General features: G+C 40.0%; 1 protein-coding gene across 5 annotated transcripts in view; it reads right to left on the bottom strand.

Annotated features, from left to right (window-relative positions):
* The window catches only part of SP140 (SP140 nuclear body protein), a 79,213-nt gene that overhangs the window by 53,473 nt on the left and 6,450 nt on the right, over window positions 1-19,290 (bottom strand). For 4 of the 5 annotated variants that reach the window (XM_068967237.1, XM_068967238.1, XM_068967241.1 and 1 more), the window contains exons 4-9: window positions 9,801-9,978; window positions 8,286-8,454; window positions 5,942-6,025; window positions 3,416-3,499; window positions 1,324-1,392; window positions 265-336 (exon numbers count right to left, since the gene is read on the bottom strand). In XM_068967237.1, coding sequence (XP_068823338.1) covers window positions 265-336; window positions 1,324-1,392; window positions 3,416-3,499; window positions 5,942-6,025; window positions 8,286-8,454; window positions 9,801-9,978 — 656 coding nt within the window. The remainder of the gene's footprint in view (window positions 1-264; window positions 337-1,323; window positions 1,393-3,415; window positions 3,500-5,941; window positions 6,026-8,285; window positions 8,455-9,800; window positions 9,979-19,290) is intronic. The other variant, XM_068967239.1, reaches the window with a different exon arrangement.

Raw genomic sequence — 19,290 nt, 5'->3', positions numbered from 1 at the left:
ATCCTTTGGTGCTCAGCTTTCTTTATAGTCCAACTCTCACATACATACGTGATTACTGGAAAAACCATAGCCTTGACTAGATGGATCTTTGTTGGCAAAGTAATGTTTCTGCTTTTTAATATGCTGTCTAGGTTGGTCATAACTTTCCTTCCAAGAAGTAAGCGTCTTTTAATTCATGGCTGCAATCAGCATCTGCAGTGATTCTGGAGCCCCCAAAAAATAAAGTCAGCCACTATGTCCATTGTTTCCCAGCTCCCCGTTTACCTGGTTGCAGTTTGGGCATCTCTTCAGAATTGCCTTTGCTGTTCCTTTGGAGAAATTTGTGCTCAGAGGAAACTGAAGAGAAACACAGAAAAGACCAACCAGACATTGTGATGGGGAACAGACCATGGATGATGCTGAATTCCGATGTCCAGTGCTCGGGTGAGCTTCTCCTTGGGAAAACAGTACTGCTGTTCAAGGACTTCACTTAAGACCCGCTGGAGCCTTGCTCTGCCTGTTTTCCTTCTCTTTAGCCCCCAGTCACCTTTCTCTTCATTTTTCTGTCCTCACACATGGTCATTTCTGTGCCATGAAGGATCACACACCTCATTTACCCTCTGGGCTTTTTCTTCTTTGCCCTTCAACATTCTTTATCAGTTTTGCTACTCGCGACAGTCTTTCTTTCTAGGTTTTAGCTGCCCTGACTCTCTCCCAGCCCTACACAGCAGTCACCACGGTCAGTCATCGAGGATGCTGGTTCCCTAGCTTGTTTAGCTTGTTTCGAACTGCTAAAAGACCCTTACGCACTTCAGTGCTTCTATTTCTCTACCTATACAATAGGAATAAGCAACAGTCCATCCGTTTACATCCATAACTTTGTGGAGATAAGAATGATACCAAAGAATATTATTGGTTGACAAAACTTGCACTTTAAACTTGGAAGCAATTGATCTGGAGGACATGTTTCTTTGGGGAGGGAGGTTTCCAAAGTTAGCATTATAAGCAAACAAAGTATATAAGCAAACAACATGTAACAAAATAATAGCATTATAAGCAAACAGAAAAATACTGAGGTTGTATTCTCTAGAGAAGATAAAAGGTGGGTAGGTATTAATGCAAATTTTTACTATTCATAGCTATGAGAGACATCCCTTTTCTTAGCATATTGCTGCTAGAATGCACTAGGAATATTGGTGCTGTTTGTTATGTTACTTATGCTGTTATGGACTCATGGAATTTCAGGACACTGTAGATCTTTTGACTGTGGAGTACACTCAGTAAACACCTGCTGTGAATTCAGCCATCTGACGCCTTTGGCTGGCAGTTCCTCCCCATCCTTACCTGGCACACATCTTGGTGAGAAGCTTGAGGCTTCCTGGGGCCATTCTTCATCCCAGGCGTTGCTGTTCTCTGCAGAAAAGATTGCGATCCCACAAGCATTTCAATTTATGACCAAGGAAGAATCACAGTAAGAAAATAACTGGAAAATCAGGAAAGGCTGAGAAACTGGAAAGCCCTGCTCCCCAGAACAACCTGCCATGCCATGCCATATTGCACTCAAGTCATGTCCAGCTCTTTCGCAACCCCATGGACTATAGCAAACCAAGCTCTTCTGTCCATGAAAATTTCCAGGCAAGAATACTGGAGCGGGTTGCCATTCCCTTCTCCAGGGGATCTTCCTGAACCAGGGACTGAACTCATGTCTCTTGTGCTTTCTGCATTGACAGGCAGATTATTTATCTGAACCAGCAAAGTGATTGGCTGAAACTAACTCAAAATTGTAAATCAACTCTATTTCCTTAAAAAATTTTTAAATGAAAAAAATACAAATTTAAAAAATAAAATTACTGGGGGAAAAAAGTTTATCCTATATTGAATTAACAGTGTAGGAGGCAGGTGATGAGGCTGGGAAAATAGACCTGGGGCTCACCTTGGGTGATCACTGATGCCACTCAGAGGAACATATATTTAATCCTTAGTGTAGTAAGAAAGTATGTAGGAACACAACCTAATTTTCATTTTCAAAGGTCCCAGTAGAAGTAAAAATGACACAGTTGATGGGAGCAAGGTTAGAGGAAAGTTATGAATAGAACCTGTTTTGAGAACCATGACAGAGATCTGGATTCAAGACTTGAGGGTGTGACAGATTGGACAGGTGCAAGTTATTCTAGAAGAGAGATGACTATGCTGGATGAGTAACGGGCATATATTTGAGAGCAAGAGGAGTCCTGGAGACACCTAGACTTCCAACGTGAAAACCCATGAGACAATAGTGACCCATCATTGAGACACGCATGCTGAAGAGGAGTTAGATCTAGCTTGAGCAATGTAGAAGCTACTTTCAGTCCTGAAGTGCCAAGTTTAAAATTCTTGAAAGAACTCAAGTGCCGATGTCTAGCGGACGATGGTCTTTGAGTCCATTGATAAATACACTCTGAAGACAATCTAGGGTGGTGATTTGGTCTTAGGAATCATTGGAATATTCGGGGAGAGAGCTTTTTCAATCTGAGTATTTTACAAGTGCCACTTTGATGATTAAGGACAGTTTGATCTGAAAACTCACAGCTGATGTTGCCAACCCTTGTGCCCCAAGTTGCTTACACCCAGTGCCCTTACCTCGAGCCTGCAATGTCCTGATCTGTTCCTCTCTCTCTTTTATCGTCTTTTCACTCAACCTATTTTCTATCCATTCTCCAACTATTTCGCTACACAGTTACCTTTGCACTTCTGTCTGACTTTTCCCAATTTTTAGCATTGATATTTTCCTCTTGCTCTTTCTCTTTCTATATTTTTGGCTCTCAATTTTTATCTTAGATTCTTTGGAGATTTTTCAGTTTATCTCTCCTCTGCTGTGTCCTACACTTGCTCCCCTTCCCTTTCTGTTCCTCCCACTTGACTTTGACCTCTGTCTCTCAATGCTACTCAACTTCTGTCTTTCTGTGTGATTTCATCCTCCAAGTTCTGCCCTCTCATCATCTCCAAAACTCTTCTCTTGGACTCTGATTACAGTCCCAGGGACCTCCAACTGGCCAGCTCTCCCACGTGAACATGACATGGCATGATGTTCCCCAGTTTCTCTTAAATATTCTGTGAACCTAACTGAAAACTATCTCCTATCTCAGCCTGGAAGGGTAGGATTTTATGTTCCTTTTGGAAAACTGGATCCATTCCTGTAACTTGTCACATATATACACCTTATATACTTTTTCCATTTTCTTTTTTTATATTCTCTATCAATGGATGCTCCACCTACTCAGGAGTTCAGTTTCCTTTTCTCATTGTCTCTGTTCCGTCTATGAGCAGGTAAGTGCAGGTAGAAGTGGGATCTGGCAGAGGCTTAGGATAGGAGACAGAAGGTAGGCTTTGCTTCCATGAAGACAAGAAAACAAAGATTTAATATGAAATTGAAATTGACAAATTAAATAATAGTTACCTTGCCTATAATATGGCAGTAGTCTGGGCATACTTTCAAATCCTCTTACACTGTTCGTTTGGAGAGATGAGTGTTCCAAGGACACTAAAGAGAGCAACAAGGAAATGACAGAACTCAGGCAGTATCTGGAGAAGAGACTTGTCTGTAGGGATGCTCACATGAATATGATCACACAGTATGTCCTTCTGTAACTGGCTTCTTTTTCTCAACATGTTTCTGAGATTTATCCTTGTGGTTACATATATCAATAGTTCATTTCTTATATTGCTGAATAATATTGCATTTAATAAATATATCACAGTTTATTCCCTCTCTTATTGATGAAAATTTGAATTGGTTCCAGATTTTAGCTATTAGGAATAAAGCTACAATAACATTGCTGTACAAATCTTTGTATGAACATATGTTTTCATTCCTCATGATAATATACCTACGAGTGGAACTGCTGGGTGGTGGGTTGTGTTTAACTTTATAAGAGACGGCTAAACAGTTTTTCAAGGTGGTTATATCACTTTATATTCAAACCAGCAACATACATAAAGGAGTTCTAGCTGCTCCATAGGTCCCACCAGCATTTGATGTTGTCAGTATTTTTAATTTTAGCAATTCTAATAACAAATGGTAGCTTGTTGTGGCTTTTCCCCAGGGACTAATGTTCACTTCACTTATGTCCTTATTGGCCATTTTATATCTTCTGAGTGAAATGTCTCTTCAAGACTTCTGTCACTTTTTAAAATTGGTGGTGTTTTTTTATTATTCATTCATAGGAATTCTTTGTACTTTCTCCATCATTCTATGTGATGAACCTTTTACTCTTTACTAATAACTGTTATGAATCCGTCCACCACCTTCTCATTTCCATTATTCCCAGTAGTAGATGAATCTCTAAATATATTTTTTACATACTTTGTACTTTTTAATGTACATTTTATACTTTTAGCAATTGGTCATCATTCAAAAGAATAGGTATTATTATTAAATACATCAAACGGTTACATAAATGTATTAATACATGTCTAAAATATGTAATCTTTGAGGTATAAACACAAATTAAAGATACATATTCATGGTATTCTGCAAAACCATTCTGCAGTTTTTTCTTGCACTGGTCATTTCCAAGGGGGAAAAAAAAAAACAACCAACATTTAACAAATAATTAAATTTACTGTTGACCATTTGGCTTAAGGATGGAGACAGTTTTCCTGGGTTTCAAGGGAGTTTTCACTCGCTAAATCTCTAGCTACCTTCACACCTCTGTTTCTTCTCCTGAAAAGTGGGAGTAACAAAACCCTTATGACAGGATTGTTATGAGAATTAAGTGGGATGCTCCTGATAAAGAAATATTTGAATTACAGTAACTTAGAAAGAAATCATAATTTTCAATTAATATCTTAGAATGAATAATTATTAGTAATAATATGAATGAAATGATTAAAGAGTTAGAAACCGTGCATATTGGTTAGAAAATTACATATTGCATATGTGAGCATTAAACAAGTTGATCCATGTCAATTGTTGACCGTGTGTCTACTTGTTCATGGATGTTGTGTGTTGTAACTATTGTTAGGAATTTATTCCTGCCCTTGGTTCTCTTCTTTCCTTTTTACTCCTTCCCTTTTCCTTTTCTATAAAGCACTATTTCCTCCACATTTTCTTCTGCATACAATTACTTCTTTCTCTCCTCCTCTCTTTTATTATGGCAAACGTTACAATAGTTCCTTCTTTTGACACATCAAAGGCTTCCTCTTTGGACTTCTCTATCTCTGTATGTTACACCCTCAGTTGTGTCCGAGTCTTTGCAACCCCGTGGACTGTAGCCTCCAGTCTCCTCTGCCCACGGGATTTTTCAGGCCAGATAAATGGAGTGGGTTGCCATTTCCTCCTCCAGGGGATCTTGTTGACCCAGGGATCAAACCTGGGTCTCCTGCATTGGCAGGTGGATTCTTTGCCATCTAAGCCACCAGAGAAGTCCAAATAATACCAAAGAAGTGAAGTGAAGTGAAGTGAATTCGCTCAGTCGTGTCCGACTCTTTGCGACCGCATGCATTGTAGCCCACCAGGCTCCTCCCTCCATGCGATTCTCCAGGCAAGAGTACTGGAGTGGGTTGCCATTTCCTTCTCCAGGGGATCTTCCCAACCCAGGGATCGAACCCGGGTCTCCTGCATTCCAGGCAAACACTTTAACCTATGAGCCACCAGGGAAGCCCGAAATAATACCAAACCCTATCCTTTGCCAGGTCCACTGAGTTCCTAACTCATGGAACTGGACTGCTATCAGTTCTTCCCCTTAATTCTGCCTCATGGTCACAGTGAGACCTCTCTCAGATTTATGTTCTGCCTTTTCGGTTGTCACAGCTGCCTGGTAATATTCTTGGATTCCAGATCTGGTTGCTTAACTGGAGCCCATACACACACTGCTGCTCTGGTTTCCTCATCTCCTGCTGCACCAAGAGCTCAGTCCCCTGACCTCTGATCTCCTTCTTTCCTAGCAGATGAGACAACAAGCTTCTGTCAAGTCAGAATTACCTTGTTCACGGTTTAATTGTGAGTTGAGCATCTCCTTTGTCTCTCCTTCATCAATGGTCTGGTAATAGAAGTTGTCATGAATCACTGAGAAGAGAAAGGAAAGACAAGTAGAGATCTCAGATGGGGACCAGGAGTTGCATCTCACAGTTATGCATCCAGGCACATCCTTGACTCCCACAGTTCAGGGAAAACCTTCCAGCCCTCAGGGAACCCTGGGCTTCAGTGGGTCTCTCAAGTGCTGTGAGACTTGATGTCGCCCCTGTAATCTTACAGCTGTTCCACAATGAACACCCCTCTCAAGGTTTAAAAAAGAATAGACAGTGGAAAGTTGTAAACAAACAGTGGTCAACCCCCTTTCCAAATGACCAGGAAACAATGAAAGCCAATTTAAAATAAATAATAAATGTGGAATGTGTTTTGTAAATTCCATGTGCAACTAAGACTAGGGAAGAAGCAGAAGGATTTCTTCAAGAGAAAGGTAATGTTTCTAAAGAAACAGACCTATGTTATAGAAGAAAAGCCCCAACATCTTTAGAAGGTGAAGATTTTTAAAAAGAAGAGAGAAAGGAAGGAAGGAAAGAATGGAGGGAAAGAAGAAGGAAGGAAGGAAAAAAGATTGTGGGCCAGGGAAGAAGATCTGGTTATAGAGACACAACACTGAAGAGAAACTCTTATTTCCCTGGGGTGGGATGGGTGGGGAGAGATCCAGGAAACAGGGAAAGACACTGTCTGAAAGACACAGACAGGAAGTGACTATTTTATGAACGGCACAAACAGGAAGTAAACATTGCCAAAGCTGTACCAGTGACCCAGGAGATGGTAACAAGCACGAGAAACCAGGCCAAGGCACCCCTACATCAAAACTGCATTTCAAGGTGACTCAGCACACATAGTTGAAAAGCAAGACTCACAAGATATGAGGAAAAAACACTGAAGAAGTAGAGAAAGACGCTGACAGAAGATGCTGCTAGAAGGATGGATGGCAGGAGCACACCTCCAGGGGTTGGGGGAGGGACAATACCCACTGAGGGTTCAGGGCAGTAAGAGATGCTTTTTCCATCTCCAGGACACCTTGACTTCATGCCCAGGCTGGCTTTGGAAGAGGACATGGCGAGCAAATGCTGGGTGGGTGAGAGGTTTTAGAAATGTAAGGAGGCTCCAGAAGCAGGCATTTCAGTGACGGGAGGCGGGGAGGTTCTCTGACCCCTCCTACCAGCATCTTGGCTCTGGGCTGCTGACCCTAAGCTCCTGTGGACAGCTGGGCCTGGAAGGTACCAGCAACAACCTCCTCTGGGGGCAGGTGGGCAGCTGCATTAGGACCAGGAGCTGGGCAGTGGCAAGCCTGGTGGGTAGGACATCTCAGCACAGGAAGCCCCATAAATTAACACACATAATGTGGGTACTGGGGTCCAGGGGGGAGAATCCTTATAGTATTGGGAGAAGGTCAGAGACCCTGAGACATGGGCAGTAAAGGTGACCACCTTTCCCTTCCTACCTGTGGCCTAGGGACACCATGGTTACAAATATAGTATTGACTTGAAATTTGTGGCTTTTCTTTATTTCTTTTTTGGACTTCGATATAGCACTGTGGAAATGAGATAGCTCTTATTTTACAAGACATAATTTTCACAAATAAACACATCCCACCCTTTATACTGACTTCTTTTGCTTTATCTCTGCTCAAAAATCTTATATTACTTCTTTATTTCTCAAATAATAAATTTCAAATTCCTTAGCACAGGATGTCCAATCTTCAAAAATCCCCTCCAACTCCCCTTTCCAGAAGAGGCTTCCAAAACCTCCCACCCACGCTCCCTTTTGTAGCCATGTGGTTCTGCAAGCCTACTGTTTCTTTTGCCTGATATAGCTTTCCCATGCTGCCCCTCCCCAATGCATGGGTAGGAACTGGCCTTCTCCTGCAAGTTCTCCACTCTGTTAGGAAGTAAGCTGGCAAGCAACTGCCCCGAATGACAAATTTTTTCCTACAAAGAAAATCCTTTCATCTTTGAGCGTGTCTGCAAGTATTAGGGAAGGCTCCTTCCTTTCCAACAATAGGGCATAATTCATACCTCCCTCCAAAAAAGTAGAGACTCAAACCCTATGCTTCTCAGCTTCAAATATAGATCCTGGCTGAGCAATCATTTGCAGCATTACTGGGTTAAGGTGTCACCCCTATTACGTGTAAGCTCCATGGAGACAGAGATTATGTATGTTTTCTTTCCCATTTTACCTGCCACTAGGTAGTCACTCAGTAAAATAACTTTCAAATATATGAAAAGTGAATGAATGAATCAGTGAATGAAGTAGACTTGAGTCCCCAAAAGTTGTTGAAAGCTCTAATTACCGTTTTCGAAGCTATTGCAAATCTGAAGTAACTCAGGATAGGCCTTCAGGTTAACCTTGCTGAACAGGGCTTCCAGAACCGTCTTGTCAAATTTCTTCTCCAGCTCACTGAGAGCTTTATACATCACACTTTCCACTGGGACCAGATTTCTACAAGCTTCTTGAAAATGCTTGAAAAATATTGAATGGAGAATTATGTAGCTTTGAGTGTATGGGTTATGGGAAACTCAGATCAGAAATAAACAAATTTGTTCCCTGGTGAAGTGTTAGAATGTTATGTATATTTGGATTGGTTCCTGATAGCTCAGTTGGTAAAGAATCTGCCTGCAATGCAGGAGACCCCGGTTCAATTCCTAGGCTGGGAAGATCCCCTGGAGAAGGAAATGGCAACCCACTCCAGTATTCTTGCCAGGAGAATCTCATGGACAGAGGAGCATGGCGGGCTACAGTCCATGCAATTGCAAGAGTTGGACACATCTTAGCAACTACACCACCACCACCATCCACTCCAGTATTCTCGGGCTTCCCTTGTGGTTCAGCTGGTAAAAAATTCGCCTACAATGCGCGAGACTTCCCAATCTGTGGGTTGGGAAGATCCCCTGGAGAAGGGAATGGCTACCCACTCCAGTATTCTGGCCTGGAGAATTCCATGGACTGTATAGTCCACGGGGTTGCAAAGAGGCAGATACCACTGAGCAACTTTCACTTTCAATGCATATATTTGGATGACATCTAAAATATCCTCCATCGTAAGAATAGACTCTTATTTTGTTAACTTGCCTCTCTGACACTGATGTCCATTTAAGAGAGCAATTCTGTAGAATGAAAATAAGTTCAAAGTTGAATGTGGTGTGGGGACTTTAAGAGCCTGGCCAGGATGCAGGAGTGGTCCTTACTGGTATTGAGTGGCCATTTGTTGACCAGACAATAACCACTGCCCTCGCTTCCAGGAAACCTGGCAACCACTCTCCACTCCTATGAACATGGCCAAAGGGCAAAGAAAATTCACAAAGACAAAACGATGACTTGCCCCCAGATTCCCAGGAAGGCCCACAGCGCATTCCCCATCCAGAAATGTCTGAAGAACAACAGACGGTTTGGAGACAGCAGCAAGCACACCGTGTTCCGAATTCTTCCTAACGTGACACAACTTCCCTGTGAGTTCATTCACCTCAGATTCAAGCGTGTAAAAGAAGAGGGCTTTGTGATGGAATGTTGCCCAGCTCACTTATTCACTTTACTTTGTTATTGCTATTACATTGTGCCAGTGGACCTAAGACGCTCCCACCCGTGTCTCATTCCCATTTCGTGTTGCCACATTTCCATCGCTGTGGCCCACTCCATTTACGACAGAAGAAGGAATATTGTCTGTGATGCTGCTTCTCCTGTCTCCTCCCAACTGGCAGGATGGCGAAGGTCCCTGTTCAAAGGAGGCCCTTTAGCCTGTTCATTGCATTTTAAATTTGGCAGAATATAGTGCGGGTCTGGTTATCAAGAGGGAATTCCCCTCACTTACCTCGAACATTGACTCAGAGATGAAGCCCCGATCTCGCAGGCCCATGAGAAAAGGAAATGGCTTTGGTATGGCACTTGCGATCTCCACCTTATTTTCTCTGAAGAGCCTGAATACGAACTCATAGCAGCGCTGCTCCTCTGGGTGCTGCTCCTCCAGGTTCAGGTCCCCCGTGGTCATCCTGAGAAACAAAGACACGATATGAAAGTTCAGTTCAGTTCAGTCGCTCAGTCGTGTCCGACTCTTTGCGACCCCAAGAACTGCAGCACACCAGGCCTCCCTGTCCATCACCATCTCCCTGAGTCCACCCAAACCCATGTCCATCGAGTTGGTGATGCCATCCAACCATCTCATCCTCTGTCGTCCCCTTCTCCTCCTGCCCTCAATCTTTCCCAGCATCAGGGTCTTTTCCAATGAGTCAGCTCTTCGCATCAGGTGGCCAAAGTATAGGAGTTTCAGCTTCCAATAAACACCCAGGACAGATCTCCTTTAGGATGGACTGGTTGGATCTCCTTGCAGTCCAAGGGACTCTACAAAGTCTTCTCCAACACCACAGTTCAAAAGCATCAATTCTTCGACGCTCAGCCTTCTTCACAGTCCAACTCTCACATCCATACATGACCACTGGAAAAACCATAGCTCTGACTAAATGGACTTTTGTTGGCAAAGTAACGTCTCTGCTTTTTAATATGCTGTCTAGGTTGGTCATAACTTTCCTTAGATTTTATTTTCTTTTTTTTTATAGCTTCTGAATGCTTTTACATATGAAATGGTATATTATAATGACTATTCTTTCTTCTACATGAATATTTACTGCATATATTTTTATATAATTTTTTAAGGTTACATTCTATTTACAGTTTTGAAAAATACTATCTGTAATTCCCCATGTTGTACAATACATCATTGTAGCCTATGTTATACTCAATAGTTTGTATCTCCCAGTCTTGCACTCTAAATTCCCTCCCCTCCATTTCTCCCCACTGGCAATCACTAGTTTGATTTCTAAATCTATGAATCTGCTTCTTCTTTGTTATATTCATTAGTTGGTTGTATTTTTTAGATTCCATATGTAAGTGATATCATCCAGTATTTGTCTTTCTCTGTCTGACTTACTTCACTTAGTATCCATATATGTTGTGGCAACTGGCAAAATTTCATTCATTATTTATTGCTGAGTAGTATTCCATATGGAAAAAGTAATGGCAACGCACTCCAGTATCCTTGCCTGGAGAATCCCATGGACAGAGGAGCCTGGTGGGCTACAGTCCATGGGGTCACAAAGGTCGAGTGACTAAGCACAGCACAGCACACAGTATTCCATATATATATGGAATATATATATATGAAAAGAAAGTTAAAGTATTAATCCTTCAGTCATCTCCGGTTCTTTGCAACTCCCATAGACTGTAGCCCACCAGCCTTCTCTGTCCATGGGATTCTCCAGGCAAGAATACTGGAGTGGGTAGCCATTCCCTTCTCCACGGGATTCTTCCTGACCTAGGGATTGAACCCAAGTTTCCTGCATTTCAGGCAGATTCTTTACCATCTGAGGCTCCAGGGAAGCCATATATATATATATAAAGACAATTGCAACTAATGCCGCTAGAAGAACTAGGGTGCATATATCTTTCAAATTGGTGTTATTGCTTTTTTCAGATATATACCCAAGGGTGAAATTGCTGAGTCATATTGTATTTCTATTTTTAGTTTTTTGAGGAAATTACATATTGTTTTCTACAACGGCTGCACCAATTTACATCAGCAATATAGGAAGGCTCCCTTTTCTCTACATCCCCACCAACATGTGTTATTTGCCTTTTTGATGATAGATATTCAGTGGAGAGTCCACATGGATAAAACTATGCTCTTGTGGAAGGACCAGAATAGATGGACTCTATTTAACTTAGAGAATAATCAAGGGTGCAATAGAACATACTGGGCTTAAGGAAGACCTGCACCTAGAAAGAGTTCACCCTGTGCTACTTAAAACTACCGTAAAGAGACTTTCACCCAAACTCTCTTTGGAAAATATTGAAATTTAAAATGATAAAGCTTCATAGGAATTTATAATGATATTGTGATGGTTAATTTTATGCGTCAAAATGGAGGGTTTGGGAGGATAAGACTACTATTTTATATTAAATTTGTGAAATTTGAGTAAGCAGTTTGCCCTACATAATGTGAGCTGGGCCTCATCCAATCAGTTGAAGGCCTGAATAAAACAAAAAGACCAACCTCCTTGACTAAGAAGGAATTCTCCAGCTGACTACTTTCAGATACTCTGCAGGGTCTCTGGGCTGCTGGCCCAGAAGACTTTGGACTTGCTGGCCTCCATTACTGTGTGAGACGATTCCTTATTAATAGATCTCTCTCTCTCTCTCTCCACACACACACACACACACACAATACAGCATATTGATTTTGTTTCTCTGAAGAATTCTGACAAATACACATCATCAAAAAAAAGTTACAAAGAAATAAAAAATCGGCTGAGATAATACTACAGAATCTACTGCTGAACTGAAAGTCTTCTTAGTTAATAACGAATAGAAGAAATCTCTGGAAGGTATAAAAGAAATAGGCCACTCCCATCTGTAACTGCAGAGGCAGGAATGGCATTCCACATCATAAAATTAGGGTGAAGACTCTTCTCTGATAAAGTTTCAACTAAATATTGAGAATAAGTCTTTTTCTTTGGTCTGATATAGAGGTGTGTGTGAATATTCAAAACTAGGACAGGGTTGTTCTGTATCTTAACCTGTCTGTGGAAGTGTTATATGCACGAAGAACTATAAGAGCTCTGGATTTCAGATATAGCCACATCTCTGAGAAGTAATTTTAGGACTCAAAAAGCTTTGTAATTCTGATTCTTGGTTGATAAATTGTTTCCCTTGCTGATAATTTCTTAATCCACTTCTTGGTGTTACTAAAAGGTATATAGACTCATAGGATTATTTTTTATCCCACTGTAAGAGGGTCATTGGAACTTCCCATTCCCCAAATACACCCGTCATGATAGAAAAAAAATCTATTTCTTCATTGAATTCCTTAAAAAATGAAAAAGACTTTTGGTTAAAGATAGTTGGTTGAAAACAAGTGTTTTTCTCCTCTCTCGCTAGAGAGTCTTGTAAAACATTAGTAAAGGAATTAAAGTCATAATGACAAAGAGAAAAGGATTAGATGGGATACTTTAACCAAAGTCTGAAAAAGTGATCACTATTACTGGTGGTGGATGCTCCCAGGGGTCAGAGAGGGGCCCAGTGTGCCCTAGAGGCCCCTGCGGAGGTAGAGCAGGCAGGCAAGAAGACACAAGGATGAAAACAGAGGGACTGTTTGAAAGGAGAAAATATAAATCAATGTGCTCCCTTAGTCCTCCCTGACCCCAACACAGAACTTCTCCATCTAGGCAGGAGACTAGAGGTTTCTTCTTAAGAAAACTGTAAATGACTCAGGAAAAAAAACTTCCTCACCTTTGGGCATTGGGGATTCACCCAGAAAAACCACAAGTTTTCAAGCCCATCTCATTAAATGGAGTCCCAAGCTAGCTTATCAGTGCCTTGCCCTTAAGAATGAACAAACAATTACAGACCACAGCCATTCATGGAAACCAACAGCATGAAAGGGCAGAACCAAGATGATCAGAGAGCAAAAATTACTCTAGCATAAACAGAAATGTTATAGGAAACAGAGTTTCTTAAAAAAAAACCAACAACAATTTTCATACACATAGGAAACCATATTATGTCCAGGATGCCAAGAAGAAAAGACCAGAAAATAAGATAATGGGCCTGGAAATTTTAAAAGATTACTGAATTAAAAAAAAAAGTTTAACTAAAATGATCATAAAATAAAGACAACAGAATTTTTCCAGAACATAGCTGGAAAAAAATTGTAAAGGAGAAAGGGAAAGCAAATTTGAAACATCTGACTGTCTAAAACAGTTATGCAAGTGTGTTCAGTTCAGTTCAGTTCAGTCACTCAGTCGTATCTGACTCTTTGCAACCCCATGAATCACAGCACGCCAGGCCTCCCTGTCCATCACCAACTCCCGGAGTTCACTCACACTCACGTCCATCGAGTCAGTGATGCCATCCAGCCATCTCACCCTCTGTCGTCCCCTTCTCCTCCTGCCCCCAATCCCTCCCAGCATCAGAGTCTTTTCCAATGAGTCAACTCTTCGCATGCAAGTGTGTAGATTCAGAATTAAAAGGAAATGAGTAAACACATATGCCCTGTTCAGTCATTCGTGTGTGAAATGTGAAAGGAAAATAGCTGTACCAAGGCTCAGAAAACACATCACTCGCTTGCTTTCTGTGTTGGTCACACAGTTTTCAATGCTCAATATTCTTTGTGTGTGTGCTTAGTTGCTCAGTCATGTCCAACTTTTTGTGACCCCATGGACAGTAGTAGCCAGTCTCCTCTGTCCATGGAATTCTAGGCAAAATACTGGAGTGTGTTGCCACGCCCTCCTCCAGGGGATCCTCCCAACCCAGGGATTGAACCCAAGTGTCCCAGGTCTCCCACATTGCAGGTGGATTCTGTACTGTCAGAGCCACCAGGGAAGCCCTCCAAGTTCTTTCCTTCTGGGCAAAGGTAGGGTTGCACCGTCTTGTCCTGATGGGTGTCACTTTGGGAGAGGAATTCGGAGCCAGCACGGGTGAGTCATGCTCACTGTACCTCAGCTTGCTGTGGTGGCTGTCACTTTGGATGGTGGCTCTTCACCAGTCAGAGACAGTCCAGGATGAGGAGTCCCTGAAGCAGCCAGGGACCCGTGAGGTTTTTACAACTGTCTGTTCCAAAGGAACGCGCTGTGGTGCTTAGTGGCTTGGTCATGTCCAAGGCTTTGCAACCCTTTGGACTGTAGCCCACCAGGCTTCTTGATCCATGGGATTTTTTTTCAGGCAAGAGAATGCTAGAATGGGTCAGCATTTCCTCTTCTACAGGATCTTCCCAACCCAGGGATCAAACCTGCGTCTCCTGTGGCTCTTGTGTTGCAAGCGGATTCTTTACCCGTTAAACCATTGGGGAAGCTCATTACAATACAATAATCTACTCCAATCTTATTGACACATGGTCTGGGACAAATTATTTGCTGATGTCTATAATAAGGGAATCAGGAAATCAATACCCACAAGTTCTGTTATACAAGAAGTGGAAGGCATTACTAAAAACAGCTAAAATACTAATGTCTGAAAACTGTAAATTTCATTTGAAAACAAAAAGTACATCTCAAAATTATTTTACAACAGTAATTCTCAAAGTGTGGTCTGGGGACCCTGGGGATTTTGTGGAAAACCCTTTCAGGTGTCATCAAAGCCAAAACTATTTTCATATAAGATGTTATTTACCCTTTTTTTCTCTCGTCCTCTTACAAATGTATAGTAACTTTTTCCAGAGAATACATTGCCAGTGGTATCACAAGAGACCGAATGAAGAAGCAGATAGGAGAATCAAGCTGTACTCTACAGAATCAGCTATTAGATTTGCAAAAATGTGAACATCACTAATCTCACTAATTTAGCTTATTTTAGAAGACATAGTTATTTTTCATAAAATATGTCATTTATGTTACCAAGTAATGAGTTCCTCACCATCATTATTATTATTAAATTAATGAATAAATATTTTTGATTGTCCAAAGTTCTACTTTCTCATATAGTAAATATTAATAGCTATAATCTACATGAGCAAAAGCTAACTCTTTGGAATTCCTAGTAATATTTCACACAAAGAATTTCAGAAGACCTATTCTAGAAAGAGAGGATATACACTGCATATGGTAATAAATGCAGTAAACCTATACTAAACTTAAAGTAAACTTAATCTAAAACTTCAGGGTATAGTAAAAATTTTAACAAACCAAATCTGGGCAAGTTAAAAAACTGAGTTAAATTATTTATTTCAAAGACAATAAACTCAAATGGGCTGGCTTCACATTTGATGTGTTGAATTAGAGAAACATATACTTGAGAATTAATTAGAAATCATACGGGTAACAAATAGAATGAAAATGAGACTATAAATCTTACAAAAGATAAAAGTAAAGAAACATACTGTTTTTCTTAAATGGAGAAAAATGGAGAGGCATTAGATATTAAAAGTTCTCTCAAAATTTGTAAGCAAGAAGATATGTGTCATTTTATGTAGATTAAATTTTCATCTATCAAAGATACAATTTAGCTGTGATACAACTACCAAAGCTACAACAAAAACTAAATGACATTAAAAATGTTAAAAGTAAAAAAATGGACAAATGACATTAAAGAACTGTAAACAAGACAGAGAGCAAAATTCACAATATCTGTATTTTAATAACATTTAAGACTACTAATAGACAAATCTTTCAAGGTTGTTAAAAAATTTTACTTTCAATTTTTAACTCCACAGTGTATTTAAAAAGATATATGGGATATACGTTTTTTAAATTGCAAAATATATGTATTAATAACTTGGTCATAAACACAAGAACATACCAAGTATTGGGCCCTGAATTGATCTAAATAAATAATAACAAGGAGAAATTAAATAGGTTACATGTTCTGGCTATAAGATAATATTACAATAGAACCATAATTTTAATATAAAAGTTTTAAGAAAAAAAATCTAACTTGTAGTGGTTTTAAAAGTTCAACTTTTGGTTTCAGTTCTAACAATGTAAAGACCTAAGAAGTCATCAATGACATCCTTACAAAAAGAAAAAAGCTAAACAACCTGAAAAATCAATGAATTTCATGTACATACAGGAAAACTGAGGTGATAGGGCAAACTGTCACCCCCAAAACTGATTGATAGACAAATCCAGAGAATCACAGATGAGACCAGTTATCTGGTAGAAGCCACTTAGAGTCATAGACCTCAGAAACACTTGAATGGTAAGTTTAAATGGAGGCTGAACGTGGATTTACAGGAAAATGAGAAACTCCTGGGGACAGGGGAAGGGCAATTACCTCAAAATCCAGCTCATTCTAGGCTTCTATCTCATTTAATGGAGTGAGGAAAGGGAAAATATCTAAGAAGTCATTTTAAAAATTACAGTCTTGGAACACAGTTCCTCTACAAGATTGAAATTTAATCATAAGACTAAAGAATGCTTTCTCTGTACCTTACCTCTTCATCAAGAGGGCTCCAGTATAATAGTAAGTGAGGATTATAGCTGAAAGAGCTGCAAGGCTCTATTTAATAAATTCTTAGGGAAATACAAAGAAAATAGGAGAGACAAAATGTGTTGATGTATAGCACCAAACATGAAGCAATATTGCTTAATTCAGAGTAGATATGGTTAGTTGGAAATATACATTGCAAACTCTAGAGTAACCAATAAAATGTTCTAAAAGAAGTATAACTGATGGACTAAGAGAGAAGAGAAAATAAAATCACAAAATGTTCAATTAAACAAACAGGCAGAAAAAGAAAGGGGAAAAATGGAAGCAAATAAGCACAATGAATAAAAAACAATTAAAAGATTGTAGATTTTAATCCAACCACAGGAATAATCACTTTAAATATGAATGGTATAAATATATGGATAAAAGACAGAGATTGACAGAGTGAAAAATAACACCCAACTATATATTGTCTTTGAGAAAGGAATCTTAAATATGAAACACAGATGGGTTAAAAGTGAAGGGATGAAGAAATGCCATGCCAGCATTAACCACAGGAAAGTTGTAGTAGCTATATTAATTTCAGAGAAAACCTCAGTTCAGTTCAGTTCAGTTCAGTCGCTCAGTCGTGTCCGACTCTTTGCGACCCCATGAATCACAGCACGCCAGGCTTCCCTGTCCATCACCAACTCCTGGAGTTCTCTCAAACTCACGTCCATCAAGTCAGTGATGCCATCCAGCCATCTCATCCTCTGTCGTCCCCTTCTCCTCCTGCCCCCAATCCCTCCCAGCATCAGAGTCTTTTCCAATGAGTCAACTCTTCGCATGAGGTGGCCAAAGTACTGGAGTTTCAGCTTTAGCATCATTCCTTCCAAAGAAATCCCAGGGCTGATCTCCTTCAGAATGGACTGGTTGGATCTCCTTGCAGTCCAACGGACTCTCAAGAGTCTTCTCCAACACCACAGTTCAAAAGCATCAATTCTTCAGCGCCCAGCCTTCTTCACAGTCCAACTCTCACATCCATTCATGACTACTGGAAAAACCATAGCCTTGACTAGACGGACCTTTGTTGGCAAAGTAATGTCTCTGCTTTTGAATATGCTATCTAGGTTGGTCATAACTTTTCTTCCAAGGAGTAAGCGTCTTTTAATTTCATGGCTGCACTCACCATCTGCAGTGACTTTGGAGCCCCCCAAAAATAAAGTCTGACACTGTTTCCCCATCTATTTCCCAGGAAGTGATGGGACCAGATGCCATGATCTTCGTTTTCTGAATGTTGAGCTTTAAGCCAACTTTTTCACTCTCCTCTTTCACTTTCATCAAGAGGCTTTTCAGTTCCTCTTCACTTTCTGCCATAAGGGTGGTGTCATCTGCATATCTGAGGTTATTGATATTTCTCCCTGCAATCTTGATTTCAGCTTGTTTTTCTTCCAACCCAGCGTTTCTCATGATATACTCTGCTTATAAGTTAAATAAGCAGGGTGACAATATACAGCCTTGACGTACTCCTTCAGAGTAAGGAAAATTTCAGAGACAAAGAGAAGTGTTGTATAAAGAGCAAATCTCTCCAAGAAGATTTAGTAATCCTTAATGTATATGCAAGTAATCTAAGTAGCATCAAAATACGAGACAAAATTTGATAGAACTACAAGAAGAAATAGACAAATCCACTCCTGCTGTTGGAGAATTCAATACCCCTCTTTTAGTAATTGGTAGAACAAAGAGGCAGAAAGTAAGTAAAAATATAGTTGACCTGAACAGCACCGCCAATCTGATTTACTTGCCACTTAAAGACTATTTATTCTACAGTGACAAAATATACACACCACTTATGCTCACATGAAATATTTACTAAAATGTACCACATTCTGCGCTGTAAAACTTATCTTAACAAATTAAAAGGAAAATGAATCAAAATATATATATATATACTCAGACAACAATAAAAGAAATAACAGAAATATACCTGTGTATTTTGAAAATTCCAGAATACTTAAAGACAAAATAGCCTATTTCTAGAATCAAAGAAGTCTCAAGAGAAATTTAAAATTATTTAGAACAAAATTAAAATGAAAACACACTTTCACAAAAGTTACAGAATGCAGCACAAAAGTGCTTGGGGAGACATGTGGTGTTAAAATACATATTAGAAGAAAGATCTAAATCAATAATATAAGCTTCCATCTGAAGAAACTAGAGAAAAAGGAGAAATTTAAGCCTACAGCAAGCAAAAGAAATCATAAAAATCAGGTAATAATAAATAACACTGAAACAGGAAAGCAGAAATAAACCAATGAAACCAGAAGCTAACTTTCTTAGTCAATACAATTGATAAACTTCTATCTAAACTAATAAAGAAAATGATGGCAGAAATTGCCAATATCAAA

This window comes from Capricornis sumatraensis, chromosome 3, assembly GCF_032405125.1.
Source record: "Capricornis sumatraensis isolate serow.1 chromosome 3, serow.2, whole genome shotgun sequence".
Taxonomy (NCBI): Eukaryota; Metazoa; Chordata; class Mammalia; order Artiodactyla; family Bovidae; genus Capricornis; species Capricornis sumatraensis.
Note: the sequence above shows the minus strand (reverse complement) of the source record. Positions and strands in the feature narration are given on the sequence as shown.